This window comes from Durio zibethinus, chromosome 1 (genome assembly GCF_047325235.1).
Source record: "Durio zibethinus cultivar Kanyao isolate XHJ-2024 chromosome 1, ASM4732523v1, whole genome shotgun sequence".
NCBI classification, from domain to species: Eukaryota; Viridiplantae; Streptophyta; class Magnoliopsida; order Malvales; family Malvaceae; genus Durio; species Durio zibethinus.
This window is the reverse complement of record NC_143162.1, coordinates 7,128,111-7,151,452: the sequence shown is the minus strand read 5'-3', so window position 1 is coordinate 7,151,452 and position 23,342 is coordinate 7,128,111. Positions and strand designations below refer to the sequence as shown.

General features: G+C 32.1%; 1 protein-coding gene and 2 pseudogenes across 6 annotated transcripts; 2 read left to right on the top strand and 1 right to left on the bottom strand.

The window, feature by feature from the left end:
* The first annotated feature begins 7,385 nt into the window (after positions 1 to 7,385).
* On the top strand, positions 7,386 to 11,035 carry LOC111311958 (putative protein S-acyltransferase 16). Of its 5 annotated transcripts, none has more exons than XM_089761652.1 (8): positions 7,386 to 7,857; positions 9,094 to 9,186; positions 9,271 to 9,321; positions 9,614 to 9,691; positions 9,760 to 9,858; positions 9,945 to 10,040; positions 10,415 to 10,466; positions 10,592 to 11,035. In XM_089761652.1, exons 1-8 carry the CDS (start codon positions 7,585 to 7,587, stop codon positions 10,648 to 10,650), a joined length of 801 nt encoding a protein of 266 aa, XP_089617778.1. In that variant the 5' UTR covers positions 7,386 to 7,584; the 3' UTR covers positions 10,651 to 11,035. The 5 variants fall into 5 exon arrangements, with proteins under 5 accessions (XP_089617778.1, XP_089617775.1, XP_089617770.1 ...); XM_089761649.1 differs by having other exon boundaries at positions 9,271 to 9,372; positions 10,642 to 11,035; XM_089761644.1 differs by having other exon boundaries at positions 9,271 to 9,372; positions 10,637 to 11,035.
* A 3,604-nt stretch (positions 11,036 to 14,639) lies between these two features.
* LOC111311959 (protein FAR-RED-ELONGATED HYPOCOTYL 1-LIKE-like) lies at positions 14,640 to 18,457 on the top strand (annotated as a pseudogene). The gene is made up of 3 exons (XR_016342048.1): positions 14,640 to 15,096; positions 17,260 to 17,898; positions 18,154 to 18,457. The product of XR_016342048.1 is annotated as a protein FAR-RED-ELONGATED HYPOCOTYL 1-LIKE-like (transcript).
* Positions 18,458 to 19,260: 803 nt separating this feature from the next.
* LOC111311081 (laccase-2-like) lies at positions 19,261 to 22,071 on the bottom strand (annotated as a pseudogene).
* Positions 22,072 to 23,342: the final 1,271 nt, after the last annotated feature.

The window sequence follows — 23,342 nt, the reverse complement described above, 5'->3', positions numbered from 1 at the left end:
GCTTTCTCAAATTTCTCAATTCAACTATATTGTTCTAGCTCTATGAGTAATAAGTAAATTACCTTAATGATCAGGCTTTTGAATCTTTACTACCATAATTAAGAATTAGGATAATATTTATTGTAAATTTATGCAAAAAAAAATTATATATGAATAAATTGATGTATGCATGCATGCATTAAGTGTCATCACATAATAAGAAAGAAAAAAATCTTTAATTAAAAATTGTTCTAACAAGAACACCTAAAAACATTCTTAAAAAAATCTTAAAATCTATTTCATGGTTTTATCTTTCAGCTTCAAAATCTTGGTACTATTATGGATAAGTTTTTCAACTGCTATGATTAGGCAATGACCTTTTAATAATTTTGGGCTTTCTTTTATCCACAAAACTAAATGCACCAATTCTAATTAAACCATATACCTTATGTTTGAAAGTAAAAAATTTTCTGTCGAATGGCTTATATTCCCAAAATGATAATCACACTGAGTCTCAACATCAAATCATTTAGGATAAGGAGGTTTTAATGGCTCTAGAGAAATTGGTACGATTAGATAACTTTCAAAGAGTAGTAAAAATAATTCAGTGTAACTCACAAGGTTTGGATCAATGAGGGCTCTCTCCTTCTTTTTACTCAATAATTTTTTAGATTAAATAGCTATTTAATTTAAAGGTGTAGATCTTAGAGTAGAACTAGGTGTATATGCCAAATGATTCATTAGGAAACTTGGCTATTGGATGGATTGATAAGTACTAGGGTGTTAAAAAGCATAATTCATAATCGGGAAAGTATATAGGTATGGGCCAATCTATGGAGGTTAAATAGGAATAAGTCTTGTTTGGGATACCAAAAGAGGTTTTTTAGGAATAACTGATTAAGGATTTAGGTATGAGCTATATGCAAAATCAACGTAAGGTTAGAAGGCCTTATCTCTTTTACTTTTTCTCTGACTTGATTTTTTTTTTTAGGCTATCAGATGTATTGGCATGATTTAGACCAACATTTGTATTGTGAGTAGCTTTTTTATCCTAATAAAATGGCTGTTTAATGCACATACGAATTAGAGGTGATGAGGATTTTTTAGAATGGACAACATCAAGATTTTTAACCCTTTCTACCAGTTTAGTAAATTGTATTTTTATTTCAAGCAAGTTATGCCCAAATTTCTTTTGGTTAAGTTCTAAGGCCTGGATCTATACTTCTAATTGATCACCCATATATATTTTGAATTGCGACCCTATGTAAGCAAAAGATTTCTATTTTGCAATGACATGATGAATGAATGATAATGATATATGAATAAGCAACATGCATGAAATGAATGAAAACAAATAAACAAACAAATAATAAATAAATAATTGTAAACCTTAAGAAATAACAAATAAGAACAAAGTTAGCATCCAATATAAAGAAAAAGAAAACAAAAAACAAAAAAAGTTAGTGTATAACTCAAAATGTATGTGACCTAATTTGGATTATTTTTATAAAAAAGAAAGACATGACTCTACCTATGGGTTAAATTTATTACGGCTCACTATATGTGGTTTGGGGTTGACTCTACAAGTTTCCAAATTGTTCTTCACATTATTGTCCATCACAGACTAGTGAGGCACCCCAATCTTCACCTATTATAGGCTACAAGCAAAAAAGATTCAATTTGAATGAGAGTTTTTCATTAGCCCATGCGGAGACATGAAATCTCACAAAGGCATAAGTACTTTACTCCCTTCTAAAGGACAGAACTCAGGTGTATGTTATGCATATGCAAATAAATAACAGGTATATAAAATGAATAAATGAACAAATAAATAAAATACAAGCAAGAGAAAAAAAATCTTAAATTTATTAGGTTAGGCTTGGATAACAAGAAATCATTTACTAACCTGACTCTCAATCTTTCTAATAGAGTTACCAAATTGTTATAATGTATAGATCTGTGAACCTATTGCTAAACATGAACTAAAGGAGTCACCACCAATCTTTTTTGTTAAGGTGTGATTAGTCACCTAACAAAATCTATTTCATTTAAAGATGAGTTTCAAGATTAATTTAGGTATCTTTAAATAGTAGATTTTAGTTCATAAAACTAAAATTTAAGTCCAAAAATACGGTTATACGTAAGAAAAGTTATGACACCCTCACAGCATCCATCCGAAAGATGGTACTAGTCTAATTTTAAGTTATCAAAGCTTTAAAACATATTTAAAATTTACCAAATAATTTAATATTAAAAATTTTCCTTAAATTACTCTAATATGTTGGTAATAATTTAAGAATATTTTCTTATCTCAAGAGTATTCAAAGAGACTATTTGTCACGCTTTAAAAAGGCTCATTCATCAGATTCACTTAATTTTGCTTCTAAATATATATATATATATATATATATCTATAAACATAGTTTATAGTAAAAAAATGTCCTTTAATCTATTGGTAAGACTTTTTGTTGAAATTTATCATCCAATCTATTGGTAGAATTTTATGCAAAAAAATAAAAATTATTATTTTATTATTTTATTTTTTAAAAACTTGATTTTTTAAAGAAATTATAAGACTTTCCAATATGTTAATAAAACTTTATTTTGAAAATAAAATATTGGCCCTTCAATATGTTGGTAAGAATTTTTATTTTTAGTTTTTTTGAAATTAAAAAAAAATTATAAAGTTTTTCAATATGTTGGTAAAACCCTATTTTTTAAAAAAAATAATTGCCTTTCAATATGCTAGTAAGGCTTTTATTTAAATTTTTATTTTGTTATATAAAAAAAAAATTTTTTATAAGAATACTAAAAATAATAGACAAATAAATAAATAAAATGGCATATAAAGAAAAGCAAAATTACCTGTAGTTTGCTTAGCTTGGCAGTTAAAAAGGGCAACTACAAGCACAAATCAACTTGAGCAACTCGAAACTCGACTTCCGACACAACTCAACTCAATGCAGCAGACAAGGAATGGGTCAAAATCGGGTTGTGCTGAGGGTTAGGTGCAGTTGGGTGCCTTAAAGAGTTTTAAAATGGCATCATATTAGGTTATTATAAAAACTCAAATTTCATGCTTTTCTTTAAAAGTGCTTGAGTATGCCTCTTTTTCTAAAATGGTTATTCTTCTGTCTTCTCTTTAACTGATTCATAAGTAACCAAAAACCAATGAACAAATCCCAGAAGCTGGCAAAGAATTTTTAAAAACAAATGAGATTCTTTGACACAATGTTAGAAGCTTAAACTCCTCACTGAAAATTTCAAAAAATTTTCTAGAAACCCAACAAATTATCCATAAAACTAAATCTAGAAATCCCTAAAATACAAAACTCTTCAAAAATTCAAACCCCAAAACACCAAATCCTAATTCTAGAAAATCTAAACAAATCAAACCTAAACCTTCAAACCTCTTGGTTGCTAAATAAATTCATTTATTTTCTCTCAAAAGTTTTTGTATAATCTTTTTCTCCTCCCCTATTTTTTTTTTCCTTTGTGTGTGATTGATTGGTGTTTATATAGGGCATTCTGCTAGGATTTTTAGGGATTTGCATTGAATGAAAAATTGCAAATTTGATTATACTTTGAATTGATTTTTTCTTGATTCTCTTTAAAACCAGTTTAATTAATTTCTAAAATTGTCTCGATTTTTTTTAATTTTCAGAATCCTTCAAAATTTCTCAAATTAAATATGACTTTGATTCCCTAATTTAATTTCTTTTCAACCTTCCTTTAATATTTGAAGAGATCATATTTTAGTCTTAATTGTCGATATCATAGTTGATTAATGCTTAAATTACTCCACAAATTTTATTAACATGATTTATGATAAAAATTTAAAATCAAATAAATAAAAGACTAAAAGATAAATAAATAAGACGAACAAGATATAAAAAAGAAATGTAAAAAATTGGACAATTGGGCTTGGATCGAATTTGGGCCCAATTGGTTTGAGTTCCAGACTAAATAGGGTGTATACAACTAGAAATGTGACCTAACCTTTTATGCCATAATAAAAAAGAGTTTTTTTTAATCAAAGATCTTTTAGACACTATCTTTTCAACATTATTGTAACTATATTCATTATTGTAGGCTAAACACAGTTTATATAAATTGTCAACTAGTTTAAATTCACCAATAACATTTGAATTCCTTTTACTTTTGAACCCCTGCAAGGTAATAGTAACGTGAATAGTTGCACCATTATTAAACCACCATAAATTCAATTGGGCATTAACAAAATAGGATTCAAAACAAACGAGAACTAATGAGTTACCTTTTTATTTATTCTTTTTCTTTAACCAAGCTTTATATTTAGGGCACTCATATTCTTGTGACCTTTCTTCTTAAAGGAAAACACTTGATGTCTTTTTTAATGATAGTTTTAAGACCTTTTATCCTTTTAGTTTGACCACTACCCTGTCCTTGTTGTTTTAAACTTTTTACGAGCATAAAGAACAAATCTCCCAAGTTTCCCATTCGTAATTGGGTTTGGAGTAGGTAGTGAGATGAGCACTTTCATTCTTTTTTTTATTGAGTTTTTTTTCCCTCAAAGACTTATTTTGAGATAAGATCATTAATATTCCAAACCTTATTCATAACATTATAGGTAGTTTTGATCTGAGTGAACTCAATGGGTAAAAAATTAAAGGCATGACGAATAATGAATTTGTCAAAGAGGACAGTTTTGTCCAATTTACTTTGAATGTGGACCATTCTCATGATGAAATCTTTAACACCTACCCTGTCATACCTCATACTTGTAAGCTCACTCATAAAATGTCCAACCTCAAGCTTACTACATTTTTAGTATTTATTACCTACAATATTGTAGAGATCTCTATCAATTTTGATGCTATCCAACCTACTCAAAAGATGTTCAGAAACTGGCCTTTTAATAGCATATAGACACATACAACTTACCCTTTCCCATTTGACAAAAAGTTTTTTTTATTCAACAATACTTTCATCAATAAGATCAGTAGGCTTTAGAAAATACAAGGCTATGTTTATCTCACTCATAACCAAAGCAAAGTTACAATCTTCATTCTATCTCTTATAATTAGACATATGAAGAACTTTAATAGTAGCTTGATTATTATTGACAGTAAAGGTCACTGTTCAAGACGAAAATGCAATATTAGTCAATGGATAATATCATAAAATGTATATCAACAGTTCATGATGTGTTAACAATTACCAAAAAGTCTTACTACATCATCAAAAACTCCACTTTGGGTAGAGAATGCAACATGTGAATAGGAACTTTTCACATAAAGCTAATATGGGAATGTCATAATTTTTGAAAAACCTGTCCCCTTTGGGTACATAAACTTTCTAGACCGGTGCATTCGTAATCATAATGCTTTATGTTCCAAAACAAATTACCTTACATATTAACCTTCATTAGGCAGGCCATTGCATAAGATAATTTAATAATTATCCCGTAACTTTAAAATGATAAAATATTTCATTAATTTTAATAAGTTTCTTTGATAGCCAAACACATATCAATTAATAAAAAAACTATTCAAACTTGAAAATTTTCATTAATTGAATAAAATTCTCAGTTTGCATACTTAGCCATAATGTATGAAATGGACCACTCCAGCTGAGATCTAAACCTAGATGTATCTCATTTGATCTTATAAATAGTGTATATTGCATTTAAATTTGGGTCTTGAACTTAATTAAAATCTATTTTTAATTACTAAATCAATTATGCATATAAAGTTCAATTTGAGAGTACATAAATATCAAGGTCTATTTAGGGAAAGTACCTATTGCTATTAAACTCCCAAGAATCCAAAATATTTTATCATAAAATAAAATAACTAAAATCATGTGCTTAACATATAGTAATGACTAAATAATGCATGAATGTCAAACAACTATTTCATGCAATTTAAAAATTCCAAAAAAAAATTAAAAAAATCAAAAATAAAATTTCAAGTATGCCAAAAGAAACTGGAGCAAAAACATACACCAGACGAGCCCACATGCGTTATACATGCCACTCGCTGCACATGGGCTTTGTCTTACGTCAGGGATCATCTTCAACCTCCAATTGAGTTGACCTAATCCGATTAAAGCGATTTTTTGACCCGTTCGGGTCTGTTGGTTGTTTTCTCCATTTTTCTTCATCTTTTCATCAAATTTAAGTGTCCAAAATTCAATTAAAGAGTTTTTCTATCAAACCTATGCAAAAAAAAAAAAAAAGCACATAAAAAACCAACAAAAACAAGATTAATTAACCAAAATTTTTGGATTAAATAAACCTATATTCAACCCATTTTTGTTTTCTTTATATTTGATCATCTACAAAAAGATTTTATGTAACCAAACATTTTGATTTAGCTTTGTAACATATAAGAAATATGATTCAAGTATCAATTTTGGGAATTAAATACATAAAATTTTGATGTATTGATCAAAACAATAATTTAGATTAAAATTAAACTAAAAACTTTCAACATCAATTTCTTTCTTCGTATAAGGAATTAGAAAACGATCTTTATATGGTTTTAATCTTCTTTAGGAACAAAAACCCTCAATTAATTTAAAAAAAAAAACTCAAAATTTAATATTCCGACAACAACTTATATCGTCCAAAATAAGTAATCCATTCAAAAATCAATTAACTAACATGATTTTAAGGTTTTAATATCACACAATGAAGCTCTGATATCACATGTAATCACTAACCCAATATCATTGTATAAAAATTAGAAAACCATAATATAAATGAAAAGATTCGACATACCTGTTTGAATGGTCATTATGAATTCGTGGAAACAAAATGATCCTTGGAGTGATTAGGTCTTTCTCTTCATTCTTCTCTTACTGGTGGCACTCAATGAATAGTTATCATAACTTGTAAAAGTAAAAAGAGACCTTAACCTAATTAATTAAATAACCTTAGAAACTTTCTCATCAAAAGTTAACTGGATCAAAAGTTTACATAACTATCAAACTATACTAACTTAATAAGATATGTAAAACTCATATTTAGATGATCATATTAAATTATTTAAACTTTTATAATTATCTCTTATTAAAATTAAATTTATCAGTTAATTTTATTAAATTATTAAAATCATCAATTAATAATAACCACTTGCGAAAAATTCTTACATAGTTAACGTCCATTAGGTCCAATCATAAAATCGATTTTTCATTGCAATGAAAGTTCTGCGTTCGAAATCTCAAATGAATTTTTAAATTTAAAGTTACCAAATTCAACTAGATAAGCCAACAACATCTCACTTTCCTAAATTACCAAATTCAAACGTGCCAGAAACGTAAAATAAAATTCTAACAAGGGCCAATCTTAAAAAAGAAAAAACAGAAAAAAACAAAGGGCATTCGAGTAAAATGAGAAAAAAAAAACTCAACGACACCGCACCATCTGGATGTATGGCAGTTGTTTCCCAACCGTCACCAACTGCCAAATTAAAGCTCCAACCTTTCCCCGCAAACAAAAACCATCTTTTTTTTTTTTGAAAAAAATTCTATCCGAAATTCATCACCGCCGGAGACGCCGTCGTTTTTAACGCCGGCGTTTCCACCACTCGGTCCGAACATTCTAATCAAAACACCTAAACCATGAAGCGAGGCTTCAGCTTTTCATTGCCTGTAACCGTTGTCGTTTCGGCCATCGCTTTTATTTACTTTTGTACGGTCTTTATTTTCATTGACCGTTGGTTTGGTCTAATTACCTCTGCTGGTATCATGAACGCCGTCGCTTTTACCGGTGTTGCCTTCATGTGTGTGTCTAATTACGGCTTTGCCATCTTCGCTGATCCGGGTCGGGTCCCGTCTTCTTTCATGCCCGACATCGAAGATTCCAAAGTTCCTATCCATGAGATCAAACGCAAGGTACGCTCCAAAAGAAAAACATTGATCAATTCATGTTATGCTTTGTCTGCTAAGGTTGTTTATATTTCCTGTCTGAAGTACGAGAATGCTTGATTTTGTTTGGTAATAATTTGGATAAAGTTTTATGTTTTTAATAAAAATTATTAATTTTTCCAATTTTAATTTGTTAGAAATGAAGAGAATAATGTTGTGGTTATTGCATTTTTCGTGATTATTGCATGCAAATGAGCTGATTTTGGAATTGGATCAGATTAGCAAATTTTGCATGAAAAAAAAAATGATCCTTGGAGGGTTTTAATTATGTCTAGATTTGGTGAAAGTTTTGGAATTTAGGAGGAATGAGATATGTTTAATTACCTGAATGGCAGGTTTGATTGATTTTGTTATTCTTCATAATGTGTCAAAGATGCCAAAAAGGAGATGAGCAAAATGCATTAAAATTTTGAGTAAATGGCCTATTCGGAAAATCGAGTTAAAATAATTGGTTAATTAATGTGGGAAAGAAAGCAGAATAAAATTAATGTCCCTAAGCGGTCCTTGTAATCAGGGGTTTGATTGATATATTCTGCATTGCAGAATGACCTTAAGCTCGCAGGAAGGTTAGAGTATGTTGCCATGTTTTGTTTATACATTTGATATTAGTCATAAAGTATTCTGTTACATGTTATTTCATTGTTAATTATAACAGAAACTGTTATTTTGGCACTGCATCATTTGTGTTAGGATGACGCTCTTTCTGTCATTGAGGTCTTTCTTAACTACCAAAACTTTTATTGTCGTCATCAGGAGAACTATTTGTCATCTTGCATCACGTAATAATTTCCTTGTTTGTCAAACGGATAACTTAAAAGCATAAGTTGACGTAATTGTGTCACATTTGATCTTAGATATTAACATTGACTTTACTTGGAACCAGAACAATTGAAAAAAGTTGTTTTTTCCTGTTTGCTTGAATCCTCTCTTCTATTCAAAGACTGGTTTTGATTGATTTGTGCCGAATTTTTAAGTCAAAATAATGTCAATGGGACAAAAAATCTACATGTAAGTGGAATTAAAATCTTTGTAATTTAGGTGGGCTTCTCTAGAAAGTATGCTTCAACCAGGGTAATAACAGGAATATATGTAGTCAATGAAATTTTATCGCATTTGGGAGGTTAATAGACATGTTTTTGTTGCATATCTTTTATTTCAGTCATCTATTTCCATATTGTGAACTGTGCTCGGAATGTTTTGTAGGGAGGGGACTTGAGATATTGCCAAAAGTGTTCTCATTTTAAGCCTCCTCGTGCACATCACTGTCGTGTTTGCAAAAGATGCATTCTGAGAATGGTATGTGCAATCTATGTTATCATTCATAAATGTCTCAAATTTCCTCAATAATAATGTGCTAAAATTGCTCTTCTTGATTATAAGGATCACCATTGCATTTGGATAAATAATTGTGTCGGCCATACCAACTACAAGGTCTTCTTCATCTTTGTTTTATATGCCGTAATTGCTTGCATCTATTCTCTGGTATGTCATATCATAGTAACATATTTATTTCCCCTTTGATATTGAAATTGTCTTTTCTGGTTTATGAAAGCTCTTTCTTATTCTTTAATTATGTACTTGATTGCCTTGCGCTAAGTACCCCTTCTTCCTTTGGATTGACCTTTGCCATGGTGGTTTAGTTTTACTGGTGAACACCAGCTGGCTTCTGATGAGGCCTTTTGGTCCTTTTCTCATTTATATTTTCTATTCTCTTAAATGTCAGGTTTTACTGGTGGGTAGCCTAACTAATGATTCCCAAAATGATGAGCAGCAAAGTGCAGACTCTTACAGAATCGCATATGTAATGTCCTACCTTCTAGAGCTAGAACTTACCATATCTGTGCTATGCTTATCACTGAGCATTTTCAGGTTATTTCTGGACTGTTGCTAGTCCCCTTAAGTGTGGCTTTAAGTGTTCTCCTGGGTTGGCATGTCTATCTCATTTTGCAAAATAAGACCACAATTGAGGTAATTAGGATTATTTAGTCTGCTTTCACATTTAGAATGATTGTTTTACTTATTTCCTTTATTTTTTTTTTTTTTTAAATTGGCAGTATCATGAAGGAGTGAGAGCTATGTGGCTTGCAGAGAAAGGAGGGAATGTCTATAAGCATCCATATGATCTTGGTGCCTATGAAAATATAACAACGGTAATAACTAGTAATGAAACTGCTCGTCTCCTTTTTCTATGCTGAGGGATGTGAGATGTTGCATTGATGACTATTACAAGACTTAACTGAGAAGACCTCACTTCTTTACTGTTAGATTTAGGTTCTATCTTCTGTGTGTTCAAATACCCTCAAATCTTATATATTATAAGCAGTCTCCATATGCCAAGAATTAACCTGCCAACTATGGTGATCTGATCATCTAGTAGGCCAGCTGATGCTGACCAACACTATATTGAACATCATTAACCTGGTGCATTTTTTTGCCTTGTTTCCTTCTCATTTATTTTTATAGAAAGCTAGAATATATTTCATATATAACTCTTATTTCATCTGTTGCCATCTGATTGTTTTAGATATTGGGTCCAAATATCTTCTGCTGGATATGCCCCACATGGAGACACATAGGTAATGGTCTCCGCTTTCGAACAGCCTATGATGGCATATATGCTTCATCAACGTAAAATGAAGTTTCAATTATTTTTACATTGCTTTGGCAATAACAAAGTTTTTGATGCTTGAGGGTTTGATAAATGCCTACGTCGTGATCACATCTGATAGTCCCCTTGCAATAATAGTCCAGGAAAAATGAATTAGGAAAGACCGACCATTCAACACTGGCAACAGTAAGTTGGAGAGCTTTTGAAGCTGTTGCTGCAAGTGATAATGGATGAGGATGTGAAAGGTAGCTTGTCAATAACCAGGCAAAGGAGTCCTTAAAGCAATTAGAAATAGGATTGGTGGGGTTTTTATTCTTTTTTTCCCTTCTCTTACCCTTTTTTGAGCTTCTGATTAGAGTTGGTTTACTGATGGGTTTCGTACTTAGACACCTTGTCCTTGAAGAGGGAATCGATGTAGAAGTGATCATGCAAATCAACAGAAAACAAAGTATATCGATCATGTAAAAGAACTGTAAAATCCTTTTAACTCAAACACAAACAAAAGTTTTTGAATACATTTCTGTTTCTTACCGAGTATGTTTTTCTTATTAGTATCACTGTTCTGCTTCTATCTCTTTGTTTCATTCCCAGCTCAAGCTCAACAACCATAATTCTAAGCAGGGAAAAATGGGTTTGTTTGTTTAATGTCATTATCCCATATCTTTACTAATTAGTACCCACAAAAGGTTAACTCAGTTTAAAAGAGTGTCTTTTCTTTGTGAAACTATTTTTGTTAGTACGTTAGATAATTGTGAAAAGCATTCAGAAGGTAAAATTCTGGAAGAAATTTGAAAAGTAAAATTTTAAATGTGTTATGCTGATGTGGAAAAAATCATTAAAATAGTTTAGTGTGGGAAGCATTATGAAAGTAAAATTTTATATGCATTAAATTTCATTAAATTGATACGAAAGAATATCTCTATTCGAATGACATGAGAAAGAATTTATTTTAAAAACTATTATGAAAGCAAATTAGATCTATGTGAATTTAGTACATAGATATTCTAACCCTATTAAAAAAATATCTTTGCTAATCTCATAAAGTACAATGCCAACTTTTATCCTCCTTTTTTGTCTTCCAAATTCTTACAAAATAACTAGATTTACATGCCTACTATTGTAATAATTTTGGAATCCCTCATAAATTTAGAAAAAAAAAAATAGAGTCATCGTCAATTTGTTTTATTAAATACAATTAATCACCTATTAAAAAATATATTTTTAATAAAATTTAAAATTAATTAGAATTTATTAAAAAAATAATTTTAAGGTTTGTAAAATAATTTGAATATAAAAATCAGTTACGTATGAAGAAAGATTAGTATTTTCATAACATCCGTTTAAAACAATACTAATTAAAAACATGTTATCTTTTGATTTTGACAAAAATAATTTTAATTCGGTGTTTAAAAATAATTTCTTTAATTTTCTTTATTTATCAAAATTTTATTTTTTATTATTTATTTTCTTTTGTTATTATGTTTTATTCGAGAAAATAAATTAAAACATTTTTATTGAAATAATTTTTAAAATATTTTAGTACGTTGTCAACATGAAGAGAATTTTTTCTCACTTAAAGATTTTGTTAGGTATTACTTCTCGAAATACATTAAAAATTCATCCTCAAATGTTCAAATTTACTTTTCATAAAAACTGTGTCGTACATACAATACAAATGATAATATGTTAATGCACATATCTTATTTTGTTTTTAGAAATCTTATTGGTTTTTTTATTTATTTTATTAAAATTTTGAAAAAAAAAAGAAATTTTTATTATATTAAAGATTTTTTATAAATATTTCAATACACTAGTAATATTTTTTTAAAAATCTTTTCACTTAAGGATTTTATAAAATATCACTATTCGAAAAACTTTTAGAATTTCGTCATCAGATAAAATTTTTTTTGCTCATTTTTTATCATTTTATTTTTAACAAATTAGTTTATTTTTATTTACTATTTTTAGCAAAAAAAAGAAATTTTTTATTGTATTGAAAACTTTTTTTATAAATATTCAAATACACTAGTAGTATTTTAAAAAAAAATTTTTACCTAGAGATTTCGTAGATATCACTACTTGAAGTATCTTTGAATCTTATCGTTAAATAAAAATTTTCTTTTCTTACATTTTTTATTATTTTTATTAATTTTCTTATTTTTTTTCAATTTAAAAAAATATCAAATTTAGAAATCATTTTCATTTTTATTATTGTTAGTATTATTATATTTATTATTGTTATATTACTATTTTATAATTTTATCAACAATTTAAACTATATATTTTCATTATTTATCTTTATTTATCTTTTTGTTTTCATTTTTATTAATTATTATTATTAAAAACAAAAAATACTTATCGCAACAAATTTAAAAATCGTAATATACATAAATATTAATAATAAAACTCAAAATAATAAAAATAATATCTATATAAAAAATTTTTTTTTTACTTAAACTAGACCAATCAATAGTCCAATCGATAGTTCTGGTTGATTCACTCAGTTCAAGCTAGTTTTATGACCGTTTAAGGCGGTTCACAGGGTTCGGTTTAGACTGATTTGAAACTGACTCACTAGTGGTTCGTCTAGACCGTCCTAAGCTTAGGTGTTGAGATAGGTGATCGAGTTTAGCATGTGGACCTCGGGTCAGGTCGCAGGTTGGCATGCGGATCTTAGGGGTTCAAAACAACATCATTTTGACTTCTAGCTGCCTATATAAAAACTCAAAAAAAAAAATTGTTCAATTTTTCTCCATTTTAAAAAAAAAAAAGCCAAAAACACTCTGAACCTAAAAAAATCAGATGTCGATCGGGTGCAAGAAATCGATCACCGTTCATCGCACAAGTCACTATTGTTGGTTTCTGTCAATGATAAAAAAACACAAAAAAAAATAAAACATACCTCTTACCTCTTTCTTTACAGATCCAATCACTTTTTCACTAAAAAAAGTCATAAACGGCCTAGATCTGCTCTTCAACTTTTGGCCAAATTTTTTTTTGTTTTTTCGTGGATCTTGATTGCTTTTTGTTGAATTCAATGCTGGGTTCCCTCACCAGAGGGACTATATATATTTTTTTGTTTTCATGTTTATTTCTTGCTTTTTTTTCAATGGTTTTTTTTTTTTTTTTTACAAAAGCTCTCCTTTTTTTTATAAGATTTCTTCTCTCTTCTCTTTTTACATTTATTTTTTGGTAAGGATCTAGGCCAACTCTCAAGTCTCCATTTTTCTAGTTTGTCGCTACGATAAAGCTCCGATTAGGGCCCTATGCTTAGGTAAGTGGTCTTCAGGGCATGAGTTTAACTATTAAACAGGAAAGTTCATGAATTTGGATCAGAGTGCAAGGGGTAAGTGCTACAAGGCTCTAGGTAGGTTGGTGGCACTATAGTAGAGGTTCATGAGCTCTAGGGTGGTGCGAAGATGGGTAGGTGATTGTTAAGCGCATGTGTACGAATCTTAAAGGGTTTGGGCATAGGAGGTAGTAAAGTGTATAGGGCTTTAGGTGCGGGGGTGGCAATGGTGCCATGCATGGCACTCATTGCCACTGACCCTTTTTTTTTTTTTCATTTTTGATTTTTAGTCTTTTTTTTGTATTATATATATTTTTTATTAATGTTTAATTAATTATCATTTAGTATATTTTTTGTATTTTGATATAAGTAATAGAATTAAAACTAAAATTAAAATTAAAAATTAAACAATAGACTCAAGTCAAAAAATTTGGATTTCGATTCACGAATTCGATAAAATCAAAAAATTTAAATTGATATCAAGTTAAATTTCATGTGTACACCTACAATAAAGTTCGACTGATAATAAACACACAAATTTTTTTATGCAAATTGCTGTAAAAGTTGGTCAAATGTGAGCAATTCTTTTAAAGTTGACCATATCAAAAATCCATTTATTTAAATAGAAAGATTTTTAACAAAATTAAAGAGTCAAATGTAATTTTTAATTCGAATTTAAAGTAAATTGAAAAGGTCAAAAACAGCTTTAGATAGGAATTTCAACTCATCCATAATCTCATCTCTCTTAAATAATGTAGTAGTACCAACTAAAATGCTCATTAATAGAAAGAGGAGTTGAATATAAATTTTTAGCAATGTGGAGGGACGTGAGTGTAAATTTACGAACAAGGTAGATTTTCAAATTTACTGATTAACAATAGTTATTTACGTAAAAAACACTGGTACAGCAATTATGAGTAATAATTGGGATAGTGGGGCCCTCCTCATCCACTGAACATGGCGCCACCTCCGATAAACTCAGGTGGCCTCAGGATGGTCCTTACCTGAGTCAGCTCACGTCACGGCTCTGCGAAAATACAAAACGAACGTCTTCGACCCTTTACGAGAATATAACAAAGCTTCGATATGTTATTGGCTCGTGTTTCCCACGCTCACCGACTGAGACCTAAGAATTTTTCAACTATGTGTTAAGTGAAAAAAAAAGGCGGATTTATTCTCGGATATCCACGAAGATGGAAAAGGGTAGTCCGTTGTCTGGTCTCCTCCCCAGCTGAGAATCTCAAACTTGCAGCCGGTGTTTGTTCGAAATGGAAGTAGATAACGAAACCAACCCATCTCAGATTAAGAGGTTCGGTTTCTGGGTCTTTAATTTCTTACCTTCTTTGATCATGTTTTGTTTTAATGATTTGCTGCTCATTAATTGCATGTTGTTCTTTGTTAATTTGCTTCACATAATGGAATCTTTGTCTTAATGTAAGCATGCTTTTGAACTTCTCTTTTTTTTTTTTTTGTTTGTGAATCAGCTAACACCTTCACTAGATTAAGAATCTTGAGTTTTTCTGATATAAAGGTACTTAAAAAATTTTATTCACAAAATGTAGTATTTTTATTCTTATTTTTTAAAATAGGGTACTATTTGCCATGTAACTATTTAATTACCACGTAAGCTTTGACTTCCTGCTTTTCTTTTTTCTCGGATTTGACTCTTCTCCAGTATGCTTTTCAATTGCAGAGTCCAATTTATGGACTGATGCGATGCAACATCATCAAAATTAAGATTTATAGCTCCAAACATGCTAATCATCAGACATAAAATAATAGAAAATTTGACACTGTTAATAACTTTTTTCAAGCATCTTTTCTTCTGTTTCTGTTGGCTTTGGCTTTCGTATTTGCTTCAGAAAAATCTTCAAATGTACTACAAATCAAGCTCTCAATCCCTATCTTTCAGTAGTAACATATGTGATCGTGGTACTTTTTAAAAATCAAAACAAGGGTTAATCCAACGCCAAAGGAATTTGAAGTTGGGATCTCTACTCAGACTGTTCAACACCTATAGATCTTTAGCATGGCTCTTTGAACAAATTGAAGCAGAATTCGTGGCCTGAACTTGAAAGCGAAAGCCACAGTAACCTTCAATTTCAAAACTGGTTTATGAAGGAGTGAGGGTAAACTCTGAATCAAGAGGAGATAAGAAATCTGTACGTTTGGCATTTTGATTTCAGTTTGTAGTGGGTAGAGAAAATGCAACCTAAATCTTTTGTTTCCAGATTTATCCGTTTCTTTTATTCGTGCAATCTCATTTGTAGTTTTTGGCTTAGATTAAATCGCAAAAGCAATACTTAAGAACGAATGGAGATTTGAAAAAGAGTAAAAAAATTTAGTTCATGAAAAACAGATGTAAATGAGAATAAGAACTTCCTGTCAAGTGTTAACCAACAGAAACAACTGAAGTTGGATTGGAATTGTAATTTAAGGTAGGAGACACTGATTTGAAGTATAATGCTGATGTGGAATCCAATTAAATTAAAATACATTTGCTTAAGAATAAAGCTTAAATGTACCATATTTTGTGAATTAAGAATTTAAAACTATCTTAGTCAAAGAAAAAACTCTAAGAATCATTTAGAATTTTGATGGAGTATTTTGTGTGTGGAAGTCTTGATTATGGGTGTATGTTAATAGTTTGATCCTGGTCATTAGTTCAGTAACTGCTATTACCAGCTATCTATTCTCTTTGTTTGATCAAGTTTTACCGTTTTACCTTATTAGCCTAAGTTCCGAGAGAAAGTTTTACAACCAGTTATTACTTGTGTTTGATCACGATAAAGACATTTTGTTCTGTTCATCATTTGGATCAAGTCGTTGCCTTTTTTGCCAAAAGTCCTCGGATGTTAGGTTTAAGAAATAACCTTTGTTTGCTTGTCATCTTCAGAACCACTCAAAACAACCTTTTTAAACTGAAGGAAGACATTTTAATCGACATAATACTTATTGAAGATCAAGGATGATGTCTATGATTCCTCCTCGTTCATTTCTTTTTAGTACATAAGGAGGTCCACCAAGCATTGTGCTACTCAAACGTAAATGACCTGATCCTCTATAACTTAAATCCACTCTAATTCCCGATGCTTGAACTTGAAGCCTCCAAGTTGGAAGTCTCAAGATCTAACCATTTGGTTGACCCCTTGGGACAAAGTATCAATTTTTGTAGGAAAGAAAAATACTATTGACTTTTTTTATGGTACCATTTCGAATCATTTAGAGGTTTATTATACAGTTATACTGGCTTTTAGGTACCTTAATGGGGCCAAAGAGAATCAATGGCCAAGGCGTCTTGAATATTTTTCTATTTCATGACTTCAGGTCAGCAAATGAAAAAAAAAAAGTTGATCGACTAAATAGATTGCCTTCCCTTTTTTCTTTTTGGATATATCATTGCAGCATTTGGCCTCTTACTTGCAGACACCTCTCCCTCTTTTTCTTATTCCCATTTCTATTATCATTTTAGCTTGCTCAACAGGTCGCTCGACATTGTTGACTTAAACAACAAAAGGAAATTAGAGGCTGAGCAGTTGGGCTTGCCTGTATAGAAGCATCAATGTTGGAAAGGAGGCTTATCATCAAAGCCTCCTACATTTGGCAGTATCCCGGAAGTAGAGGGGTTTAATCCATGTACTTTCAAAGGAGGAGGCGCTATTTATGATGTATCTGAAACTTAATCGGCAAAAGATAGCAACAGCTTTGCCGAAGATTCTGACTCTGCGATGTCTGTGCATGGTGAAGTTAAATTTGGAACAGGGGACGCAAAGTATATACAATATGACGGGTTCCTTCTCAGCTTCTGATTGGGAATCCAGTTCTCAAGGTTCCCGTTATTCTTCGGATGGTATAACAGTGGCATCAAGGGGTGTCGAAAAAAAGGTACCAGCTTCACCTGGTGGGGAGCCTGAGCCTGCTGATTTTGAATTAGCTGGGAATCTTGAATCCCTTGTAGAGTATGAAAGTCATATAGATTACATCTACTCAAGACACGGAAACTACACCATAAAGCAATACCAAGATAAGGAAATTGAAGAAATTCTCAACTCTAGTGGGGAAAATCCAAATGTTTATGTTCCTTCATCTGGACGATGAAGTGTCAACCAAGGTAATTCCGTTATGTCTTTGAAAATATAAGCATTAATGGGAGGCTTATGAATTATGATCATACATATGATTAGAGGCATTGGGGGGACCGCAGTGGAGGTGGGGGGGACAAAGAATCCTAGTCTGTCCCTATCCATATCCCTATCCTTTGTTGTAGTTAATCTACACTGCATATACAATGTCACTATGTGAACACTATTAAATTTGGCTTTCCATCATATACTGAATGGAGAAGTGTACTTTTACTTAAATGTAGAGGCTCCACAAACCACAAGGAAACCAACCGTTGATCAAGAAGTTAAGCAGTATTTTTCCACGCTTATGCTGTAGAGGAAAGTACTTCAATCTGAATGTCTAAGCTGTGTAAATATTGGCTTGACATTAAAGTCAAAATGTAAAAATTGGCCTTTTTTGTGGTTGTCTAAGTAACCATTTGTAAGAGATTTGAGGTAACTTTAGCTTTATCTTTTACCTTTCAAATTTCAATCTTCAAGCCAACTTAAGTTTGGTTGTATATATTATTTGATAGTAATAAAATGTTGGTTTTATGCAGCTTTTATGAATACTCTTTTTTTTTTCATTATTTTCCATGTAAGCTTTGCCTTTTTCATGTTCATCTTTCTGTTGTTTTTACTCATGGAATGCTCTTGCCTCGATCTGGAACAATTCCCACTGATTCAAACATAAGGGATGCTCTCTTCTAAATATGTTGGAAGGTGTATATATGCTTCATTTCGTGTGACAGATAAAATTTCAGGTCCTTTACACAATTATTCTTTGTTTTGGCAGCTTGTATTTGCTTCATTATTTTGTTTCATGAATATGTTCACTACCATGTTCAGGGACGTATATTTTTATGCCTCACTGCAAGCAACTTTCATGCACTGGATTTGCCTTTGAAAATGGATAAATTATGTCACTAATAGTCGCATTTGATCGTTCATTTGTACGTTTTGTTCTATCATGCAGATTTTGGTTTACTTGCAGATGCTTTCATTCGTTTTTTCTTGTTGTATATGCTTGGTTAACAAGCCCTTTTCAGATTGTCATCAACTGTTGATTTCCTTGCTTTTTTATCTTTAATCTGATTTAGATCAAAGCGTAGGGGCATAACTGACAAAGCAAAATTTGTTCCGCAACCATCACAGATACAAAGCTTATTCTATCGGCTGAAATTCTGTCGAGCAATGAGTTAATAATAATCAAAATCAAATCAAGAAGTATGAATTATGCCTTCGAATTGTGTAGTTGAAGGACAAGGTCTTTTGGTACCTCTTTTATGCTACAAAACTTGGTTCTGTTACTTACTGTTGTGGATTTTACCTTTTGATAGCTACTAACAAAACCAGTTAAAAGAGTTTCATTTCTCAAATTGCACATTGTCCTAGCTGATGGATCTTCCTTAAGAATATCCCACGCGGTCAAACAGGACAGCATTAGCATTGTAAAACCAGCATAAAATGATGCAATAGTGATAATCTGCAATATTCTTTTAACCAAGGACATCTAGTTTAGGTGGAATTAATTGGATCAACTTTTGTTTGCAGCAAACTGTCAATGACATAGGTACCATACTAAAGGAAACAAAAAAGTTTTCTCCCTTTCTCTTATTAAGACACGCAACAAAAGATTAGTCATGAAATTAAGTTACAATTACAAAGTGCAGACGGTTTAGAAACACTCAAAAAGAAGAAAAAAAGTAAATTTTGTACAGCTCTTGAGCATTCAGAAACAATAATGATAACTTAAAATCAACACTGTGGAAGATCAGGTGGTGGTGGCTGCAACTTCTGATTTGGTTGCGGACCATCCAAGACTATCCATGCCATTTTCAGTCCCCAGCTTATATGAACATCCAGGTGACAATGCATGCACCACACCCCTGTTCACAACTCAAACATAATTTCCCAAGTCAGCATAAAAGAAGCCACAGATTTTATCCGTTTATGAAAGTAAATTACAAAGAGAAAACAGATTATTTATCTGGATTGTCTGCAAAGAAACGAATGGCTAGCCAACCACCAGAAGGAACACTAGCTGTATTCCTCTCCATGGGGTCGACAAGATTGAAGTTGGCAGGGTCCTTATTTGGATCAAAGTTACCAAAAACTTGTCCAACAACGAATAAATTGTATCCATGAAGATGAAGTGGGTGACTCTCAGCACCAAGAATGCTAGTGGCCTGCAACACCAGCTCTACACTCGTGTTAAAAGGTAGCACTACCGCTCGTGTACCATTGATCACATTTGCGTTATTTGGTGCTGTGCCAGTATAATTAAATGGAATTAATGGTTGTGTAGGAAAATCTGTAGTGTAAACTCCATCAGATTGTCCAAAGTAGTAAGCTTGGAGAATAGCCACAGATGGGAGTGCAAATGAGACATTGTTAACCGAAGTAGCAAATTTGCTTGAATTATTAGGTCCTTGGCAGGTTGTGTTTTTAGGACAAGGGCTCGTCCCAAGTCCTACAGTGAAGAAAAATTTCTTGTCCACAATTTTTGGTACGTTAGCGGGGAATCTAGCATTGGCTAAGCTACGGAATTTCCCTGTAAAGTTTGCAACAAATGCTGTAGCATTAATTGGAGGAAGAGTAGGTTGAAGTAAGGTAAGGTTTTTAGAGGATTTGTTGTGGGATGGATGTTCATATTCAAGAATTTCAATAGTGGAGTTATCAAAAGTGCCTTGACCAGTGAAGTAAGGTCTAGCAGCCATGAGAAAGGAGGCATTGGGGAATTCAGGCTTGGTTTTCAGGAGAACGTTTATGGTTTGGCCTGGGGTGATGAGGAGCTTGTCGGTTTCGAAGGGTTTGGCATATATGGCATCGCTCTCGACCACCGTTAAGGTGTGGCTGGCGATGCTGAAGAAAAGCTCATCATTGAGTGCAGCATTGATTAATCGGAGAAGATATGTCTTTCCTGGCTTCACTTCCAGCTTATATGTGTCTGCAACAATCATACAGAAACAAGCACGTTAAACTCAAACTTGCATGAATGGCTCAACTTGGATTGGAAAATAGTCAAGACACCCATTCAGCTCTGCCTGTTTCAGGATGTTAACCATGTTTTAACAAAATCTGTGAACATTACATTAAAGTCAAAGCCAACCTGTCCATTTCATAAAAAAAATTGTTTAAAGCATTAACTGATACCTTTAGAAGAACAGTTGTAGAGTAGTCCTGGTAGCCCATTGATAGTATATGCATCAGAAGCATTGGGTCCACCTCCTCTCTGGAGTGCTTGGTTGATTATAGCTTCTGGGTCTACGTTGAACCACTCTCCTGAAATCCCAAATCCATGCAGATATTAGTTTTAGAAAACCTGATGAGATGAAGTTAATACTTAAGGCTATATTATGCCAATTTCCTACCAAACATGATGGTTACTTCCTTGTGTGGTTTCTCAAATGGATTCATTGCGCTTTGGGAGGATGATTATCGGTCCATAGATTGTTGCTCTCAACCAGGAGATGTGAGCATGCCATAAGAGAGTTCCTCTTTGTCCTGTGATTGTGAAGTTGTAAATGTATGACTGGTTTGTTTGTATCGGACACTGTGTTATGTAAGAAGGTCCATCCGACCATCCAGTCGTAAGCTGTTTAATCCCATGCCTGTTTCCCATATAAAAACAAAAGATTTTTAAAACCCACAAATTACTAAAAGTTTAACAATACTATATAATATAATATAAATATAATATGCATTAACATTTGAATTAAAGATTCATACCAGTGAATGCTAACATTATTTGCAATATGGTTAACCACTTTAACAATGACTCTGTCACCTTCCCTTGCCACTAATCGAGGCCCTGGGAACCGTCGGTTCACACTCAGAATGGTCCTTGTGTGGCGTAGTCTTGTAACATTGTGGTAGTGAATCTTAATCATTGAACAAGAAAAAAATAATTATCATCAAATTCAAAAGAAGTTCAAAAAGAAAAGTTAAGAACTGTTCCAATAATGTACATTGAAAGAATAGTGCCTCGTCTCGCCTTCTCCGTTCTCCAGATATAGAAACAGAACAAAGAAAGAAAAGAGCATTGCCATTGAAGGAAGATGTAAGGTTGCCATTTCTTTCTCTCTGCTGGCGATTTGGTGAAGAAAAAATGAGCAACTTTTGTTTGCTAAGTTTGAAGAAGAGCAAATAAGCAAATAGCTGCAGAATGCAAGGCTACAAATAAGAAGGGTTTAATTTATAGGGATATGATTACTGATTTATTGTTGATTAGGTACTAAGATTTTCATTCATTGATGAGTTACGCGTCCACCGGTCAAGATGGTCACCTTGTTTGCTCCGCTTGGCTGTTGGTCGAGCTGAACTTTGGAGTGTTGATAAAGTAAGATTTTTCTCTAACCATCTAAGTAAATTTTGATTAGCAGAATGGCCTTTCCATATTGATCCTTTACAAAGACATGAACATGAACAGGTAGATTACTGTTAAGGGTATTTTTGAGTCTAGAGTGTAATTGGTCATTTTCTTATTCGAGACTATCCACAAACAATCAAGAGCATTTTTTTATTTTTCAATCTACCTGACATGTCAAGCTGACCTGACATATATAATGCCCACATCAACCCAGCTACATCACTATTTTACCCTATAGACCCCTCACCTTCTGCCTATAAATAGAGCCAATTAGGTACTATAAATATAATCTGATTTTTCCTCTGCTTTCTTAGTTTCCTCTCCTTCCAACCTCCCATAACCCGACCTCTAACTTGAGTGTTTAAGCGCAAAGGCAAGAAACACCTCTTGCATTTTTTCTTAACAGCTTTATTTATCTCTTATGATTTCAGGGTTTTTACCTTTAACTCAGAGCTCAACATCAATATTTGGTGTGCTAGGTAGAGGATTCATTCTTTAGCCGAGCTAAACACCATGACATCCAGAAAGAGAGCTAACGAGGAAGGATAACCAACCGTCCTAGCTGAGATCGAAACTTACAATAGCAAACCTATGGACCAACCTGTGTTGATACAAGTAAGACCAACTTGTAGCAATTCCAAGTCTTGATTGAACAGATTTAAGCCATAAAACAAATGGTCCAAAGCATAACAACACCCCAAGCCTCAAAGTAATCGACCTGGTCACCTCTAGCAAACAAACAATGGAAATACAGTCGAGCTATGAAGAAGTTGAGGGCTCTTTAATCTTTGGGGAGTAGGAACATGCCATTCCAACCACACATCACTACCCTAGCATAACTCTAGCTAAGCCACTACCTAAAAATTCAAACAAATTGGCCTGAAGCCCTAGCCGAACAAAGATCTCAAGGTTAGAATGCAGGTTATAAAAAAGGAACTAAAAGGAAAAACTATTGCTTTTGAGGATGAGCTGAAGTTCCTTAAAACCTCACATTTCAATGAGGAGGTTGATCGAACTACACCCCCAAAGAGATTCAAAATGTTGATCTTAGAAACCTTCGATGGTACCTTTAATCCTTTT

Coding starts and splice junctions, on each gene's coding strand:
- LOC111311958 (XM_089761638.1), top strand. CDS start 7,585: ATGAAGCGAGGCTTCAGCTTTTCATTGCCTGTAACCGTTGTCGTTTCG. Junction 9,692..9,759: donor ACTCTTACAGAATCGCATAT/GTAATGTCCTAC, acceptor GAGCATTTTCAG/GTTATTTCTGGACTGTTGCT. Junction 10,041..10,414: donor CCTATGAAAATATAACAACG/GTAATAACTAGT, acceptor TGATTGTTTTAG/ATATTGGGTCCAAATATCTT.